General features: G+C 38.1%; 1 protein-coding gene across 1 annotated transcript in view; it reads left to right on the top strand.

Annotated features, from left to right (window-relative positions):
• The window catches only part of TEX11 (testis expressed 11), a 325387-nt gene that overhangs the window by 285188 nt on the left and 22593 nt on the right, over positions 1-17606 (top strand). The window contains exons 26-28 of the mRNA XM_032255765.1: positions 6806-6955; positions 8205-8313; positions 9371-9491. Of these exons, the coding sequence (XP_032111656.1) occupies positions 6806-6955; positions 8205-8313; positions 9371-9491 (380 nt within the window). The remainder of the gene's footprint in view (positions 1-6805; positions 6956-8204; positions 8314-9370; positions 9492-17606) is intronic.

Genomic DNA, 17606 nt, shown 5'->3' with positions numbered 1-17606 from the left:
GAAATAGGAACACTTTTACACTGTTGGTGGGAGTGTAAATTAGTTCAGCCATTGTGGAAGACAGTGTGGCGATTCCTCAAGGACCTAGAAATAGAAATTCCATTTGACCCAGCAATCCCATTACTGGGTATATATCCAAAGGATTACAAATCGTTTATAAGGACACGTGCACACGAATGTTCATTGCAGCACTGTTTACAATAGCAAAGACTTGGAACCAACCCAAATGCCCATCGATGATAGACTGGAAAGGGAAAATGTGGCACATATACACCATGGATTATTATGCAGCCATGAAAAACGATGAGTTTGGGTCCTTTGTAGGGACATGGATGAACCTGAAAACCATCATTCTCAGCAAACTGACAGAAGAGCAGGAGATCAAACACCACATGTTCTCACTCATAGGCGGGTGTTGAACAATGAGAACACATGGACACAGGGAGGGGAGCACTACACACTGGTGTCAGTTCGGGGGAAATAGGGGAGGGACGGTGGGGGGTGGGAAGCTGGGGAGAGATAGCAAGGGGAGAAATGCCAGATGTAGGTGATGGGCAGGAAGGCAGCAAATCACACTGCCACATGTGTTCCTATGCAACAATTTTGCATTCTTCACATGTACCCCAAAACCTAAAATGCAATAAAATAAATAAATGGGGAAAAAAAAATCAAGTGTTAATCAGGGTGGGATGCAACTGGAGTTCTGGCACACTACTGGTGGAAATGAAATTGTTACAACCACTTTGGAAAACCGTTTGGCAGTATCTGCTAAAACCAAACATGTTTCTATCCCAGCAGTGACCATGAAATCCCACTTTTAGATATATACTCAGGTGGAATGAGTGCATCTGTTTCCCAAAGTATGCACAAAAATGTTCCCGATAGCTCTATTCATAAGAACTAAAAATTTGAAACGACATTACTCTTCATCAGCAGAACGACGGATTAAATAAATTATGGTATGTTCATTCAATGGAATACTGCAAAGCAATAAAAGGAATGAACTTCTGACAGCATACAAAAATATTTATTAATATCACAGACATTTTGAGTAAAAGAAGTTGGCCCCAAAAGAATACACAATATAAATTCAATTTTTCAAACAATTTTATTGAGGTATCATTCACATGCCATGCAGTTCACCCATCAAAGTGTACAATTCAGTACACTTTTGTATATTCACAGATATGTGCAACCACCATTGATAATCAATTTTGGAACATTTCATTACCTCAAAAAGAAAGCAACATGCCCTTTAGTAACCTTGCATTTCTCCCACAAGCCCTGAACAACCACTAATCTACTTTCTGTTTCTATAGATTTGCATATTCTGAACACTTAAGTTAAATGAAATCACATGGACTTTTGTGACTGCCTTATTTCACTTGGCATATTTTTAAGGTTCATACATGTTGTAGCATGTGTCAGTACTTCATTACTTTTTATGGTCAAATATTCCATTGCATGGGCATACCATTATTTTTTTATCCATTCATCAGTTGATGGACATTTGGATTGTTTCCATCTTTTAGCTGTTATGAATAATGATGCTGTAAATACTTTTGCACAAGTGTTTGTATGGACATATTTTCACATTTTTGGGGTATATACCTAGGAGTGGAATTGCTATGTCATATGGTAACTGTGTTTAATCATTTGAGGAACTGCCAGAGTGTTTTTCAAAGCAACTGCATCATTTTACATTTCCACCAGCAATGTATGAGGCTTCCAGTTTCTCCACCTCCTTCTCAACACTTATATTACCTGACATTTTTATTCTAGCCATCATAGTGAATGTATAGTTATATCTCATTGTGGTTTTGATTTCCTCATGATGAATTTTCCTGATGACCAATGGTGTTGAGGATCTTTTCAAATGGTTATTGGCCATTGTATGTCTTCTTTGGAGAAATATCTATTCACATCCTTTACCCAATTTTTAATTAGGCTGCCTTTTATTATTGAGTACCAAGAGTTACTTATGTATTCTAGATACATGTCCTTGATCAGATATATGACTTGACTTTGGCCCACTCTGTCAATTGTCTTTTCTCTTTCTCGATCATATCCTTTGACATACAAAATTTGTTCATTTTGAGGAAGTCCAGTTTATTTTTCTTTCATGGCTTATGCTTTTGATTTCATATCTAAGAATCCATTATCAAATCCAAAGTTATGAAGGTTTACCCCTATGTTTTCTTCTGTGAGTGTTATAGTTTAGCTCTTATCTTTAAATATTTGATCCATTTCAAGTTAATTCTTGTGTATGCTATGAAGTAAGAGTCTAACTTCATTCTTTATCATGTGGCTATCCAGTTGTCCCAAAACTATTTGTTTAAAAGACTATACTTTCCCCCATTGGATGGTCTTTGCCCCTTGTGGAAAATTAATTGACCACAGACATATTGTTTTATTTCTGGTTATCAATTCTGTTCCATTCATATATATGTCTATCCTTATGTCAGTACCATGCTATCTTGATTACCATTGCCTTCTATTTTCTTTTTCTTTTACTTTTTTTTTTATTGAGACTGAGTCTCTGTTGCCTAGGCTGGAGTCCAATGTGCCATCTTGGCTTACTGCAACCTCTGCCTCCTGGGTTCAAGCGATTCTCCTGCCTCAGCCTCCCAAGTAGCTGGGACTATGGTTGGCCACCACCACACCTGGCTAATTTTTGTATTTTCAGTGGAGACAGGGTTTCACCATGTTATCCATGCTGGTCTCGAACTCCTGACCTCAAGTGATCCACTCACCTCGGCCTCCCCAAGTGCCGGGATTACAGGCATGAGCCACTGCATCTGGCCTCCATTGCTTTCTAGTGAGCTTTGAAATCAGGAAGTGTTAGTCCCTCAATTTTATTCTTGTTTTTCAAGATTGTTTTGGTTATTCTGGGTCCCTTGAATTTCCATATGAGTTTGAAGATCAACTGTCAGTTTCCAAAAAAAAATTAACTGAGCTGGGACTCTGATAGGGGTTGTGTTGAATCTATAGATAATGTTGGGGAGTGTTATCTTAACAGTGAGAAATCATCAAATCCATGAACATGGGATATGTTTCCATTTTGTTACAGCTTGTTTATTTCAATTTCACTTACATAACTTATACACTAAAAACTATAAACTTATATACACATCCTTCCTTCCTTCCTTTCTCTCTCTCTCCTTTTTCTTTTCTTTCCCTTTTCTTTTTTCTTTCTTCCTTCCTTCCTTCATTTCTCTCTCTCTCTCTCTCTCTCTCTCTCTCTCTCTCTCTCTTTCTTTCTTTCTTTCTTTCAAGGCAGAGTCTCACTCTGTTACTGATTGGAGTGCAGTGGTGCAATCTCAGCTCACTGCAACCTCTGCCTCCTGGGTTCAAGCGATTCTCATGCCCCAGCCTCCCAAGTAGCTGGAATTACACACATGTGCCACCTTGCCCAGCTAATTTTTTAGCCAGGCTGGTCTCAAACTCCTGGCCTCAAGTGATCCACCTGCCTTGGCCTCTCAAAGTGCTGGGATTACAGTTGTGAACCACCATGCCTCGTTTTTGTTCTTTATTTCTAAGCATTTTCTTCTTTTTGATGCTGTTATAAAGGGAATTGTTTCAATTTTATTTTCAGCTTGCTCATTGTAGCTATATACAAATAGAATTGGCCAGGCATCGTGGCTCACACCTGCAATCCTGGCACTTTGGGAGGCCAAGGCCGGACTATCACTTGAGCTCAGGAGTTTGAGACCAGCCTGGGCAACATAGTGAACCTTGTCTCTAATAAGCAAATAAATAAATAAATGATTGATTTTTGTGTATTGATCTTGATGAACTTGCTGATTAGTTATAATGGCATTTTACTGGATTCCCTAGGAATTTTATTCACAAGATTTGAATCTTGTGAATAAGATCGATGTCTGTATTCTTTGATGCTATTGTAAATGGAATTGTTTTACAGACCTACAAAACACTTGTAGCAAAAACTGCTAGGACTCAAATGAGGAATAGACAAGTTCATAACTACTTGGAAACTTCAATATTCCTTTCTTAGTAATCCAATAGTCAACAAATAATAAGGATATAGAAGACGTGAGCAACACTATCAGCCAATTTGATCTAATTGACATTTAGAACACTACCCAACAACAGCAGAATACACAGTTTATCCAAATTCACAAGGAGTATTCATCACTGTAAGCCATATTCTGAACCACAAAACAAACTTCAAAAAATTAAAAAATATTGGAATCATAAAATTGTTGAAATATCCAAGTATTTTCTTTGGCCACAATAGAATTAAATTATACATCTATAATACAAGGTTATCTGTTAAATCTTTCAATATTTGGAAATTAAACATCATACTTTAAAATAATCCAGTGGGTCAAGGAGGAAGTGACAAGGGAAATTAGGAATATTTTTTGAATTGAATGAAGATGAAAACACAACATATAAGAATGTGTAGGATACAACTAAAGCAGTATCTAGACAAAAGTGTATAGCATTAAATGCTTCTTAAAAAAAGGTCTCAAATAATCTAAGTCCCACCTTAAGAAACTATAAAAAAATGAGCAAATTAAACCAAATCAAGCAAAAGAAAAGTAATAAAAATAAGAGCACAAAACAATAAAATTTAAAACAGAAAACAGTAAGCAAAGCCAATGAAACCAAAAGCTGTTTTTTTTTTTTTCTTTTGAAAAGATCAATACATTGATAAACCTCTAGCCAGGCAGATCAAGACACAAATTAACAGTATCAGGAATAAATGTGGGGACTTCACTAGAGATCCTACATATTTTAAAAGGTAAGGGGAAATTATGAACACTTTTATGTCCATGAATTTAGAATTTTAGGTGAAATGTAGAAATTTCTTCAAAGTCTCAAACTACCAAAGCTCCCTCAAGAAAAAATAGATATACTCCTATGCCTATTAATTAAGTTCATAGTTTAAAATCTTCCAACAAAGAAAACTGCACTGAAGAATTCTACCAAGCATTTAAAGAAGATATAATACCAACTCTATACAAACTCATCCAGAAAGGAGGGCACAATTCCCAGTTTGTCTTATGAGACTATTATCCTGATACCAATAGGAGACAAAGACAATATATGAAACTGCAGACCAAGATTACTCATGAAAATAGATGCAAAACAAACAAGCCCATTCAAAAGTGGGCAAAGGATATGAACAGACACTTTACAAAACAAGACAAACATGAGGCCAATAAACATATGAAAAAATGCTCGCCATCACTGGTCATTAGAGAAATGCAAATCAAAACTACATTGAGATACCATCTCACGCCAGTTACAATGGCGATCATTAAAAAATCTGGAGACAACAGATGCTGGAGAGGATGTGGAGAAATAGGAACATTTTTACACTGTTGGTGGGAGTGTAAATTAGTTCAACCACTGTGGAAGACAGTGTGGCGATTCCTCAAGGACCTAGAAACAGAAATTCCATTTGACCCAGCAATCCCATTACTGGGTATATATCCAAAGGATTATAAATAGTTCTACTATAAGGACACATGCACACAAATGTTCATTGCAGCACAGTTTACAATAGCAAAGACCTGGAACCAACCCAAATGCCCATCGATGATAGACTGGACAGGGAAAATGTGGCACATATACACCATGGAATATTATGCAGCCATGAAAAACGATGAGTTTGTGTCCTTTGTAGGGACATGGATGAACCTGGAAACCATCATTCTCAGCAAACTGACACAAGAGCAGAAAATCAAACACCACATGTTCTACCTCATAGACGGGTGTTGAACATTGAGAACACATGGACACAGGGAGGGGAGCACTACACACTGGGGTCTGTTGGGGGAAATAGGGGAGGGACAGTGGGGGGTGGGGGGTGGGGAGTTGGGGAGAGATAGCATGGGGAGAAATGCCAGATATAGGTGATGGGGAGGAAGGCAGCAAATCACACTGCTACATGTGTACCTATGCAGCAATCTTGCATGTTCTTCAAATGTACCCCAAAACCTAAAGTGTAATAAAAAAAAAATAGATGCAAAACATCGACGCAGAAAGTAAATATAGTTGCTACCTTGGCAGAGTGGTATTGACTGGAACGGGGCACAAAGCAACCTTCTGTATTGTTGGAAGTGTTATCACCATCTTGGTAGTTTTACACGGGTTTGAACACGTAAAAATTCATCAAGCTGTTTAAGGTTAGAGCACTCCATTCAGTTTGTTGTATGTATGCTATACCTCAAAACATTTTAAAATGTTCAATCTACCAAGAAGGATGAGTGAAAACTGTCTCACGTAGTTTGTTGTATGACACCTGACATGAGATTATTTCTATGCTGATACCCGAGAAATCCTGTTGACTAATGAAACAGTTTGGAAACTCACCTCTATTCTGCTTAAAATAAAATCACGGTTAGTTTATGTAGCCACTGTATCTTCTTCTGGTTAACTCAGCCATTAGAGTGAGCACCAGCCCACTTGAAAGTTCACAAGAAGCAAGTAAACATTGGATTTGAATTAGAGTCAATAATAGCAGCAGGATTTTCTCAGGCTATTTAGAAGCATCATGGCAATTGTTTAAGAAAATATAGGTAGTTCTAGTGAATGCACTACAGAATGTTGGAAGTAGTGGTGAGCTTATTATATATTTCACAATGTTAGAATCAAATTTTAAAAACAAAAAATAAAATATTAGAATCTCTCTACAGCAGTTGAGGATGACCTTCAAATTGTAAGTAAAATTAATTTTCCTTGAAAGCAAAACCTCTCCAGTTAGTGAGATTACAACCAAAGAGAATAATAAAATATAATCACAAAGAATGTTGCATTTTTGCCTCTTTCTTAGGGGACTTCTCAAATGATTCATGTGAGAAATTGCTTCTGCTGTATGAGTTTGAAGTTAGAGCCAAATTGAATGATCCATCACTGGAAAGCTTCCTGGAACCAGTGTGGGAGCTGCCTCATTTAGAATGTAAAACATTTGAAACAATTGCAAGTAAGAGATATATTTATGCTTTTGTAAGCCTGGTGCCCATTTAGATCGTATCGTATGACTTTTTTTCTTTCTTCTCTTTATTCTTCTTTCTTACCTCCAGGTAGGAAGAAGTTTTTCTTCTTAGAACTTTGTTTCTCCTTCTCTAATGCCAGTCTTAGACTATTTTGTATTACAATCATTTGTGCATTTATCTTCTTCACTCTATGAGATTATAATCTCCTTAGGGTCATAAACAATAGTTATTTAATGTACTTACAAACCCTGACGAAGTTCATTGTTCCTAGTAGGTGATCAAATTTTTTCTGTGTGGAATTTAATTACGTAACTACATAATAAGGGGAGCTCAAACTTGAGAAAATTTTTCTGAGATAGCTAGAACTAACAGTGATTCAATGATCAAAAGTGATACAATCTCAGCAATTTGTTGAAATGTACAGAGAAATACTGGTAATATATATTTTTTAACACAACTGCCACTCTCAAATTTCAGGATGAACTTTAAGTGGGTTTAGGAACTTAGAGCCTTTTTGGGCATACACTGCAGGAAACAGCCTCATTATCTTCCCTTTTTATCCCACACCTTCTTCAGGAGTGTGAGTGTGGTTAATAAAAATATTAGGTAACTCCAAGTGCACAAGAATCACATTTGCCTTTCCTTGATCTTGCCAAGACATAATTCCTAGAGCCATGGAGCAGATGATATATACTTTATGGGAATGTGAAAATTACCAGTGCTCCTTGTGTAATGGAACTCCAATTCTAAAAATCTGTTAAATGCATCTGGAAGTCTTAGGGTTAGTTACCTCTGATACTCCCTTGTCAAGTGTTTCCTATTTTTAGTATCAGATAAAAATAGGACATTTTAGTACAAACCTGTTTTGATTAGTGCCCTTTTACTGATCTGCTTTCTATTTCCTTCTTAGTGTGTCCTTCCTTGACTCTCATTCATAAGATACTGCTTCACCTGTATGACTGTGTGCAAGGTCATAGAAACAATAGGTTTTCTGTTGATGTTTGCTGAAAAAAGGATGTTACCTGGTAATCCCACCATGCTGCTCTGCCAAGAAAGTAGAAGCTATTTACAAAACTGGTTGTAGATTCATCATTTATAAAATGTATTGTTGTTTGTTTGTTTTTTGTTCATCTGTTTCAGCCAAGTTTCATCAGAGAAAGCAAGTGGTAGCCTGGGATGAAAACTGTGATGGATGACATTATGATGTTCACAACCTTTTTCCTTTTCTTCCTCTAGTAATAGCAATGGAAACACCTGCACACTACCCTTCCATTGCTCTCAAGGCCTTGAAAAAGGCTTTATTGCTCTACAAAAAGGAAGAATCAATTGATATTTCACAATACAGGTGAGTAAATATAATTCAAAACTTAATCCAGTTTTTTGATAGCCAAAAGAACTATAGTCAATGTCTCATAAGTAACCAATCATTCTTAACGGACCCAACTTAAAAAATGACATGGGGATGATCTGAGGGCACTCTTGTGAACAGCTCCATACTGAGAGTTGTATTATAGACCAATAATTATTCAGCAAAGTCAAGGAGCTTGGGTTTCCGAAATGAGAATAAAAGGGGAAAAGTTTCTTCTTTGTGTGAATCTGTATATATAATAAAACTGCTAAGTACCTTTCTTTGTTTCATTACTAAATAATATTCCAAATGTATGGAAAAGTACAGAGGTTAATATAGCAAACACCAATGTATCCACCACCCGGATTTATTTGTTTTATTTTACAGATGGAGTCTCATGATTTTGCCCAGGCTGGATTTGAACTCCTGGGCTCAAATGATCCTCCTTCTCAGTTTCACGAGTACCTGCAATTACAGGCACACAGCACCCAAATTTAACAAATGTTAACATTTTCCTGTTTGCCTCATTTTTTAAGCACTTCGAGCACCAATAAGTGCTATAGAAAATATTATCTATTGGGGACTTTTTTGTTTTCTACGTCCAGACACAGGGAAAAATAGATGTTGTGTGACTTTTTTGTCTGGAAAACATCATTACAGTCTTCCTGTTTTAAGACATGAAAGACAGTTCTTGTGGAATCATTCCACTTTAAATGCCAGTTCCCTTGCCCATTTGAGGAAGTACCAAGATGATTTAAAATGCCTGTAAATTGAACCAGCTCATAAAATATAATAGACAGCCACAACTCCTTCGTGCAGGAAGCTAAAAAAAGAATGAAAGACAACCATAGGCATGAAAAAAGAAAGGATTGGTCAACCTGTTTTACGGCTTCAAAAATCTGTCTTCTGAGGTTGGAGGCCAGATACAATCAAGGGAAGAACAGAAGTGTTTTGAAGCTGTTAGTCTGGGATGAGATCCAGATTTTACTTATCTTAGCCATGAAGCCAATGATTTCTTTCCTTATGGGATGAGTTTTCTCTTTTTGATTTTTAGCAAATGTATGCACAACTTGATTAACCTCTCAGTGCCAGATGGGGCGTCGAGTATAGAGCTCTGTCCGCTGGAAGAAGTTTGGGGCTTTTTTGAAGATGCTCTGAGCCACATTAGCCGCACTGTAAGTCAAATAGTAATATTGAACTTTCGGTTAATTTTAAAGAACTGAACTGTCTTGTGTACTACAAATTATATACAATAATGCTTTCTGATATGAGTTTTAGGATAAATTCATATTATAATTTTGTAGTTACACACTACAGAATTTTCCTAGGTTTCTGAAATATTAATTGTTGAAAGTAGATATTTTCTAACACAAGTGTATTATGGATTAGGTCAAAATAGCAGTACTACCAGGCATTTTGAATTATTTTATATTTTCAAATCATGGTGGGATGATTACTTCCTCTGTGATGATATGAACCTTTTGAAAAGGTTATTGCTATTCCCATCCTTTCTCAGAGGCAGGTGATAGAGTAGAAGGGACATTGAAAACCTGTATTCTAGTCCCTCCTCTGCTGATTTCTTTTTCTTTTCCATGCAGGTTTATTCAGTGGTTTTAAAGTTAGCTTTCCTGAGGTATAATTTACATATCATAAAATTCACCCCTGGCTTGTGCACAATTCAGTAAATTTATGGAGTTGTGCAATTAACACTACAATCCATTTTTTTTTATTTAAAAAAATGTTTTTAATTTTTGTGGGTACATAGTGGTATATATATTTATGGGGTACATGAGATATTTTGGTACAGGCATATAATGCATAATAATCACATCAGGATAAATGGGTTATCCATCGCCTTAGGCATTTATCCTTTATGTTAAAAGCAATTCAATTATATTTTTAGTTTTTAAAAATGTACAGTTAAATTATTGTTGATTATAATCACCCTGTTGTGCTGTTAAGTACAGATCTTATTCATTCTAATTTTTGTACCCATTAACCATTCCCACATTTCCCCCTCCCCTCCTCTGGTAACCATCTTTATACTCTTTGTCTCCCCAACAGTTCAATTATTTTAATTTTTAGCTTTCACAAATAAGTGAGAACATGTGAAGTTTGTTTGTGTGTGTGTGTGTGTGTGTGTGTTGGGCTTATTTCATTCAACATACTGACCTCCAGTTCGATCCATGTTGTTGCAAGTGACTGGATCTCATTCTTTTTTATGGTTGAATAGTGTTCCGTTGTGTATAAGTACCACATTTTCTCTATCCATTCATCTGTTGATGGACACTTAGGTTGCTTCCAAATCTTAACTATTGTAAACAGTGCTACAACAAACATAGGAGTACAGATACCTCTTTAATATACTGATTTCCTTTCTTTGGGTATATACCCAGCAGTGGGATTGTTGGATCATATGGTAACTCAATTTTTAGTTTTTTAGGAACCTTCAAACTGTTCTCCATAGTGGTTGTACTAATTTATTTTCCAACAGTGTATGAGGGTTTCCTTTTCGCCACATCCTTACCAGCGTTTGCTATTGCCTGTCTTTTGGATATAAGCCATTTTAACTGGGGTGAGATGCTGTCTCATTATAGTTTTGATTTGCATTGCTCTGATGATCAGTGATAGCAAGTACCTTTTCATATGCCTGTTTAACATTTGTATGTCTTCTTTTGAGAACTGTCTCTTCAGATCTTTTGCTTATTTTAAAACTTGATTATTAGATTTTTTTCCCTATAGAATTGTTTGAACTCTGTATATATTCTGGTTATTAATCCCTTACCAGAGGGGTAGTATGCAATTATTTTCTCTCATTCTGTAGGTTGTCTCTTTGCTTTGTTGATTGTTTCCTTTGCTCTGCAGAAGCTTTTTAACTTAAGGTGATCCCATTTGTCCATTTTTGCTTTGGTTACCCATAATACCTTGTGGGGTATTGCTCAAGGAATCTTTGCCTACTCCAATATCCTGGAGAGTTTTCCTGATTTTCTTATAGTAGTTTCATAGTTTGAGGTGTTAGATTTAAGTCTTTAATTCATTTTGATTTGATCTTTGTATGAGACAAGACATAGGGATCAAGTTTCCTCCTTCTGCATATGGATATCCAGTTTTCCCAGAACCATTTATTGAAGAGACTCTCCTTTTCCCCAAAGTATGTTCTTGGCACCTTTGTCAAAAATGAGTTCACTGTAGATGTATGGATTTATTTCTGGGTTTACTATTCTGTTCCAGTGTTCAGCTGCCTGAAGCTGGAGGAGGGGTGATACAAGCACCCTTGTTACCACTACCACTGTGACTGTGCTGGTCAGACCTGAAGCCAGCACAGCACTGGGTTTCACCTAAGGCCCACTGTAACCACTACCTGGCTACCACCTATGTTTGCTCAAAGGCTTAGGGCTCTACAATCAGCAGGTAATGAAGCCAGCCTGGCTGTGTCCTTCCCTTCAGGGCAGCGACTTCTCCCTGGTCCCAGAGATGACATGCAGCAGCCAGGGCCTGGAGTCAGAAACCCTAGAAATCTACCTAGTGCTCTATTCTACTGCAACTTAGCTAGTACCCAAACCACAAGACAAAGTCCTTCCCACTCTTTCCTCTTTCTTCATGCAGAAGAGCCTCTCCCCGTGGCCACCACCACCAGGTGGTATGGGGAGTTCTGCCAGGCTACTGCCAGTATCCACTTAAGGCCCAAGGGCTCTGCAGTCAGCTTGTGGTGAATGCTGCCAGACCTGGGACTCATGATTCAGAGGAGTGAGCTCCTCTCTGGCCCAGGGCAGATACAGAAATGCCATCCAAGAGCCGAGGCCTGGAACCGGGGACCCCAGGAACCCACTTGGTTCTCTACCCAACTGTATCTACGCTGCAATATAAAGTCCCCTTTTCTTAAGCAGAAGGAGTCTCTCCTCATAGCCATCATAGCTGGGAATGTACTGGGTCACACCTGAAGCCAGCATGTCTCAGAATGTCACCTAAGGCCCACAGTATGTACTACCTGGCTACTGCTGCTGATCATTGAGGGCCAAAGTGCTATTTATTCAGTGGGTAATGAACCTTGTCAGGACTGGGTCCTTCCCTTCAAGGCAGTGGGTTCCCTTCTGGCCCAAGGTATGTCTCAAAATGTTATCTGGGAACTAGGGCCTGGAATGGGGTCCTCATGACTCTGCCAAGTGCCCTGTTCTACTGTGGCTGAGCTGGTATCCAAGATGCAAGACAAAGGCCTCTTTATTCTTCCCTCTCCTCTCCTCTAGTGGAAGGAAGGGGTCTCTTTGGGAGCTGCAAATTGCACTGCCTGGGGTTGAAGGAGGGGTGGTGCAATCACTCCCTTGACTGCCCTGGCTAGTCTCTCACACACCCCACCCCCAGCCCCAGATACACTGGCTCCAAGCGCAGCACAGCTCTAGGACTTGCCCAGGAGTTGCAGTCCTTGTGGCCTAGGCTGCCTCTCAAATTTATTTGGAACACCAGAGCACTTTAGCTCTCAGTGGCAAGGCTTGTTACAATTCAAGTTCCAACCACTGAGATGGACAATTGCTCTCTCGCTAAGGCTGGTCTAAATACTCCCTCCATGGGCATCAGCCTTGTTCTGCCCAGTGTTGCTTTCTGCTGTGACAGGGCAGCACTTAGTTCCAAGCAAGGTCCTACAATCACTGTGCTCTCCCTTCCCCAAGCACACAGATTCGCCATCACATGCATAGGAGAATGGTGGCATTGGCAATTCAAGATTGTCTTTCCTACTCTCTTCAGTGGCTCTTTCAGCGATATGAAGTTAAAACCAGGTGCTGTGATCACTTACCTGATTTTTTATTCTTCTTTTTTGTGTAGATAGTTGTTAAATTTGGTGTTCCTACAGGGAGGATGATTGGTGGAGGCTTCTATTCAGCCATCTTGCTCTATCCTTCCTCCCACAATCCAGTTGTAGAACATTCCCATTACCCTAGAAAATTTCCCCTTGCCCATTTGCAAACAGTCCTTGCTCCCACTTTCAGCTCCAGTCAACCACAGATCCACTTTCTATCTCTGTAGATTTTCTCTTTCTGGACGCTCATATAAATGGAATTATATAATGCGTATCCTCTTGTGTCGGGCTTATTTCATTGAGCATAACATTTTTGAGGTTCATCCATGTTGTGACATTATCAGTATTCCATTGCTTTTTTGTTTGCTGAATAATATTCTAGTGAATGGATGTAACACACTTTGTTTATCCATTCATCAGTTGATACATATTTGAGTTGTTTCCACTTTTTGGCTATTATGAATAATGCAACTGTAAACATTCATGTACAAGTGTTTTTGTGGACATATGTGTTTAATTCTCTTGAATATATACCTAAGAGTGAAATTCTTGGGTCATCTGGTAATGCTATGTTTAACTTTTGGAGGCGCTTCAGTCTGTTTTCCAAAGTGGCCATACCATTTTACTTTTCTACTAGCAATGTATGAGTATTCCAATTTCTCTACATTCTCATCACTTTTTATTGTTCATCTTTTCTTTTTTTGTTATAGCCATCCCAGTGGGTGTGGAGTGGTAGCTCATTGTGGTTTTGATTTATATTTCCTTGATGGCTAATGGTGTTGATCATTTTTTTCATGTACTTATTGACTGTTTGCATGTTGTGTTTGTATAAATGTCTATTCAATTATTTTACCATTTTTAAAATGGGATTTTTTATTGAGCTGTAAGAGTTCTTTATGTTTTCTGGATACAAGTCCTTTATCAGATATATTATTTGTAAGTATTTTCTCCTAGTCTCTGGCTTATCTTTTCATTTTCTTAAGGGCATCATTTGAAGAATCAAAGGTTTTAATTTTGATTAAGTCCAATTTATCAATTTTTTTGTGGGTCGTGTTTTTTATCATGCTGAGAAATCTTTGCCCAACCCATTTAGAAAGATATTTTCCTATGAGTTTTTGTAGAAGTTTTCTACTTTTATCTCTGACATGTAGCTCTATGAATCATTTTAAATATTGTTATAGTGTGAGGTAAGGGTCTAAAAGATTTTTTTGTTTGTTTACTGTTGCATATGGGTATCACTCCTCTGCTGTTTGACTTCACTTTTCTCATTTGTAAAATTGGAATAATACCTGATCTGACTCTCCTACACTGGGGTTGTAAGGATTGATAGAATTAATGTATGTTTTGTAAACTTTAACAGCTCATACACATGTTAGTATTGTTATTATAAAAGAGCTCTACAACATTAGGAACACTACATGCCTTGCTTAAAGTTACACAGAAAGTCATTATTTGAGTCCATGTTAATATCTGAGGATCCTGACTGCTCTTGACTCAACTACTTCTTAATATACAAATACAGTCATGTACCACATAATGACATGTCATAATATATAATGGTGGTCCTGTAAGATTATAATGGAGCTGAAAAATTCCTGTCGCCTAGGGACATCATAGCAATTGCAATGCAGCACATTACTCACATGTTTGTGGTGATGCCCGTGTTAACAAAACCTACTGCACTGCCACTCATATAAAAGTATAGCATATACAATTAGATACAGTCCATAATTCTTGTTAATGATGTAATAAATTACTATGTTACTGTTTCATGTGTTTACTATACTTTTATCATGATTTTAGAATGTACTCCTTTTACTTATAAAAGAAAGTTAACTGTTAGGCAGCCTCAGGCAGGTCCTTCAGGAGATATTATAGAAAATGGCATTGTCAGCCTAGGAAATGACAGCTCCATGTGTGTTTTGCCTAAGAAGACTCTCCAGCAGGACAAGATGTGGAGGTGGAAGACCACGATACTGATGATCCTGGCCCTGGGTGGGCCTAGGCTAATGTATATGTTTGCGTCTTAGTTTTTAACAAAAAATTTTTAAAGTTTAAAAATAGGAAAAAGCTTATAGAATAAGAATACAAAGAAAATATTTTTGTACAACTGTATAATGTGTTTGTGTTTTAAGCTAAATGTAATTACAAAAGAGTCAAAAAGTTGGTTTTTTGGGGTTTTTGTTTTGTTTTTGTTTTAATTTATTTTATTGCATTTTAGGTTTTGGGGTACATGTGAAGAACATGCAAGATTGTTGCATAGGTACACACGTGGCAGTGTGATTTGCTGCCTTCCTCCCCATCACCTATATCTGGCATTTCTCCCCACCCCCCACTGTCCCTCCCCTATTTCACCCCAACAGACCCCAGTGTGTAGTGCTCCCCTCCCTGTGTCCATGTGTTCTCATTGTTCAACATTGTTTTATTTTGAGACAGAGTCTCACTCTGTCACCAGGCTGGAGTGCTGTGGTGCAATCTCAGCTCACTGCAACCTCCACCTCCCAGGTTCAAGTGATTCTCTTGCCTCAGCCACCCAAGTAGCTGGGATTAGAGGCGTGTGCTACCACGTTTGACTAATTTTGTATTTTTAGTAGAGACAGGGTTTCACCATGTTGGTCAGGCTGGTCTTTAACTCCTGACCTCAAGTGATCCACCCACCTCGGCCTCCCAAAGTGCTGGGATTACAGCTTATAAAGGAAAAAAGCATTCCAGTAAGACAAGGTCGATATATATATATATATATATATATATATATATATATATATATTTTTTTTTTTTTCATGACTTTTTTTTTAGTTGTATTTTAGGTTCTGGGGTACATGTGCAGATCATGCAGGACTGTGGCACAGGTAAATACATGGCAATGTGGTTTGCTGCCTTCATCCCCCTATCACCTATATCTGGCATTTCTCCCCATGTTATCCCTCCCCGACCTCCCCACCCCCCTGCTGTCCCTCCCTTGGGCCCCCCAACAGACTCCAGTGTGTGATGCTCCCCTCCCTGTGTCCATGTTCTCATTGTTCAACACCTGCCTATGAGTGAGAACATGCAGTGTTTGATTTTCTGTTCTTGGGTCAGTTTGCTGAGAATGATGGTTTCCAGATTCATCCATGTCCCTACAAAGGATACGAACTCATCATTTCTTATGGCTGCATAGTATTCCATGGTGTATATGTGCCACATGTTCCTTGTCCAGTCTATCATCAATGGGCATTTGGGTTGGTTCCAGATCTTTGCTATTATAAACAGTGCCACTATGAACATACATGTGCATGTGTCTTTATAATAGAATGATTTATAATCCTTTGGGTATATACCCAGTAATGGGATTGCTGGGTCAAATGGAATTTCTATTTCTAGGTCCTTGAGCGCTTTACCACACTGTCTTCCACAATGGTTGAACTAGTTTACACTCCCACCAACAGTGTGAAAGTGTTCCTATTTCTCCACATCCTCTCCAGTATCTGTTGTCTCCAGATTTTTTAATGATTGCCATTCTAACTGGTGTGAGGTGGTATCTCAATGTGGTTTTGATTTGCATTTCTCTAATAATCAGTGATGATGAGTATTTTTTCATATGTTTGTTGGCCTCATATATGTCTTCTTTTGGAAAGTGTCTGTTCATATCTTTCACCCACTTTTGGATGGGTTAGTTTGTTTTTTTTTTTTTTCTTGTAAATCTGTTTTAGTTCTTTGTAGTTTCTGCATATTAGCCATTTGTGAGATGGGTAGATTGCAAAAATTTTTTCCCATTCTGTTGGTTGCCAGCTCACTCTAATGATTGTTTCTTTTGCTGTACAGAAGCTCTGGAGTTTAATTAGGTCCCATTTGTCTATTTTGGTTTTCGTTGCCAGTGCTTTTGGTGCTTTAGTCATGAAGTCCTTGCCTATGCCTATGTCCTGAATAGTTTTGCCTAGGTTGTCTTCTAGGATTTTTATGGGGATAGGTCTTATGTTTAAGTATTTCATCCATCTGCAGTTAATTTTAGTGTAAGATGTCAAGAAGGGTCCAGTTTCTGCTTTCTGCACACTGCTAGCCAGTTTTCCCAACACCATTTATTAAACAGGGAATCCTTTCCCCATTGCTTGTTTTTGTGAGGTTAGTCAAAGATCCAATGGTTGTAGATGTGTGGCGTTGCCTCCAAGGCCTCTGTCCTGTTCCATTGGTCTATATCTCTTTTTTGGTACCAGTACCATTTGATTACTGTAGCTTTGCAGTATACTTTGAAATCAGATAGCTTGATGCCTCCGGCTTTGTTCTTTTTCCTTAGGATTGTCTTGGCTATGCGGGCACTCTTCTGGTTCCATATGAGGTTTAAGGTGGTTTTTTCCAGTTCCATGAAGAAGGTCATTGGTAGCTTGGTGAGGATAGCATTGACTCTATAAATTACTTTGGGCAGTGTAGCCATTTTCACGATATTGATTCTTCCTAACCATGAGCATGGAATGTTTCTCCATTTGTTTGTGTCCTCTCTTATTTCCTTAAGCAGTGGTTTGTA

The sequence above is a fragment of the Sapajus apella genome, unplaced genomic scaffold, assembly GCF_009761245.1.
Source record: "Sapajus apella isolate SASKATOON/1434 unplaced genomic scaffold, GSC_monkey_1.0 scaffold91, whole genome shotgun sequence".
Taxonomy (NCBI): Eukaryota; Metazoa; Chordata; class Mammalia; order Primates; family Cebidae; genus Sapajus; species Sapajus apella.
Note: the sequence above shows the minus strand (reverse complement) of the source record. Positions and strands in the feature narration are given on the sequence as shown.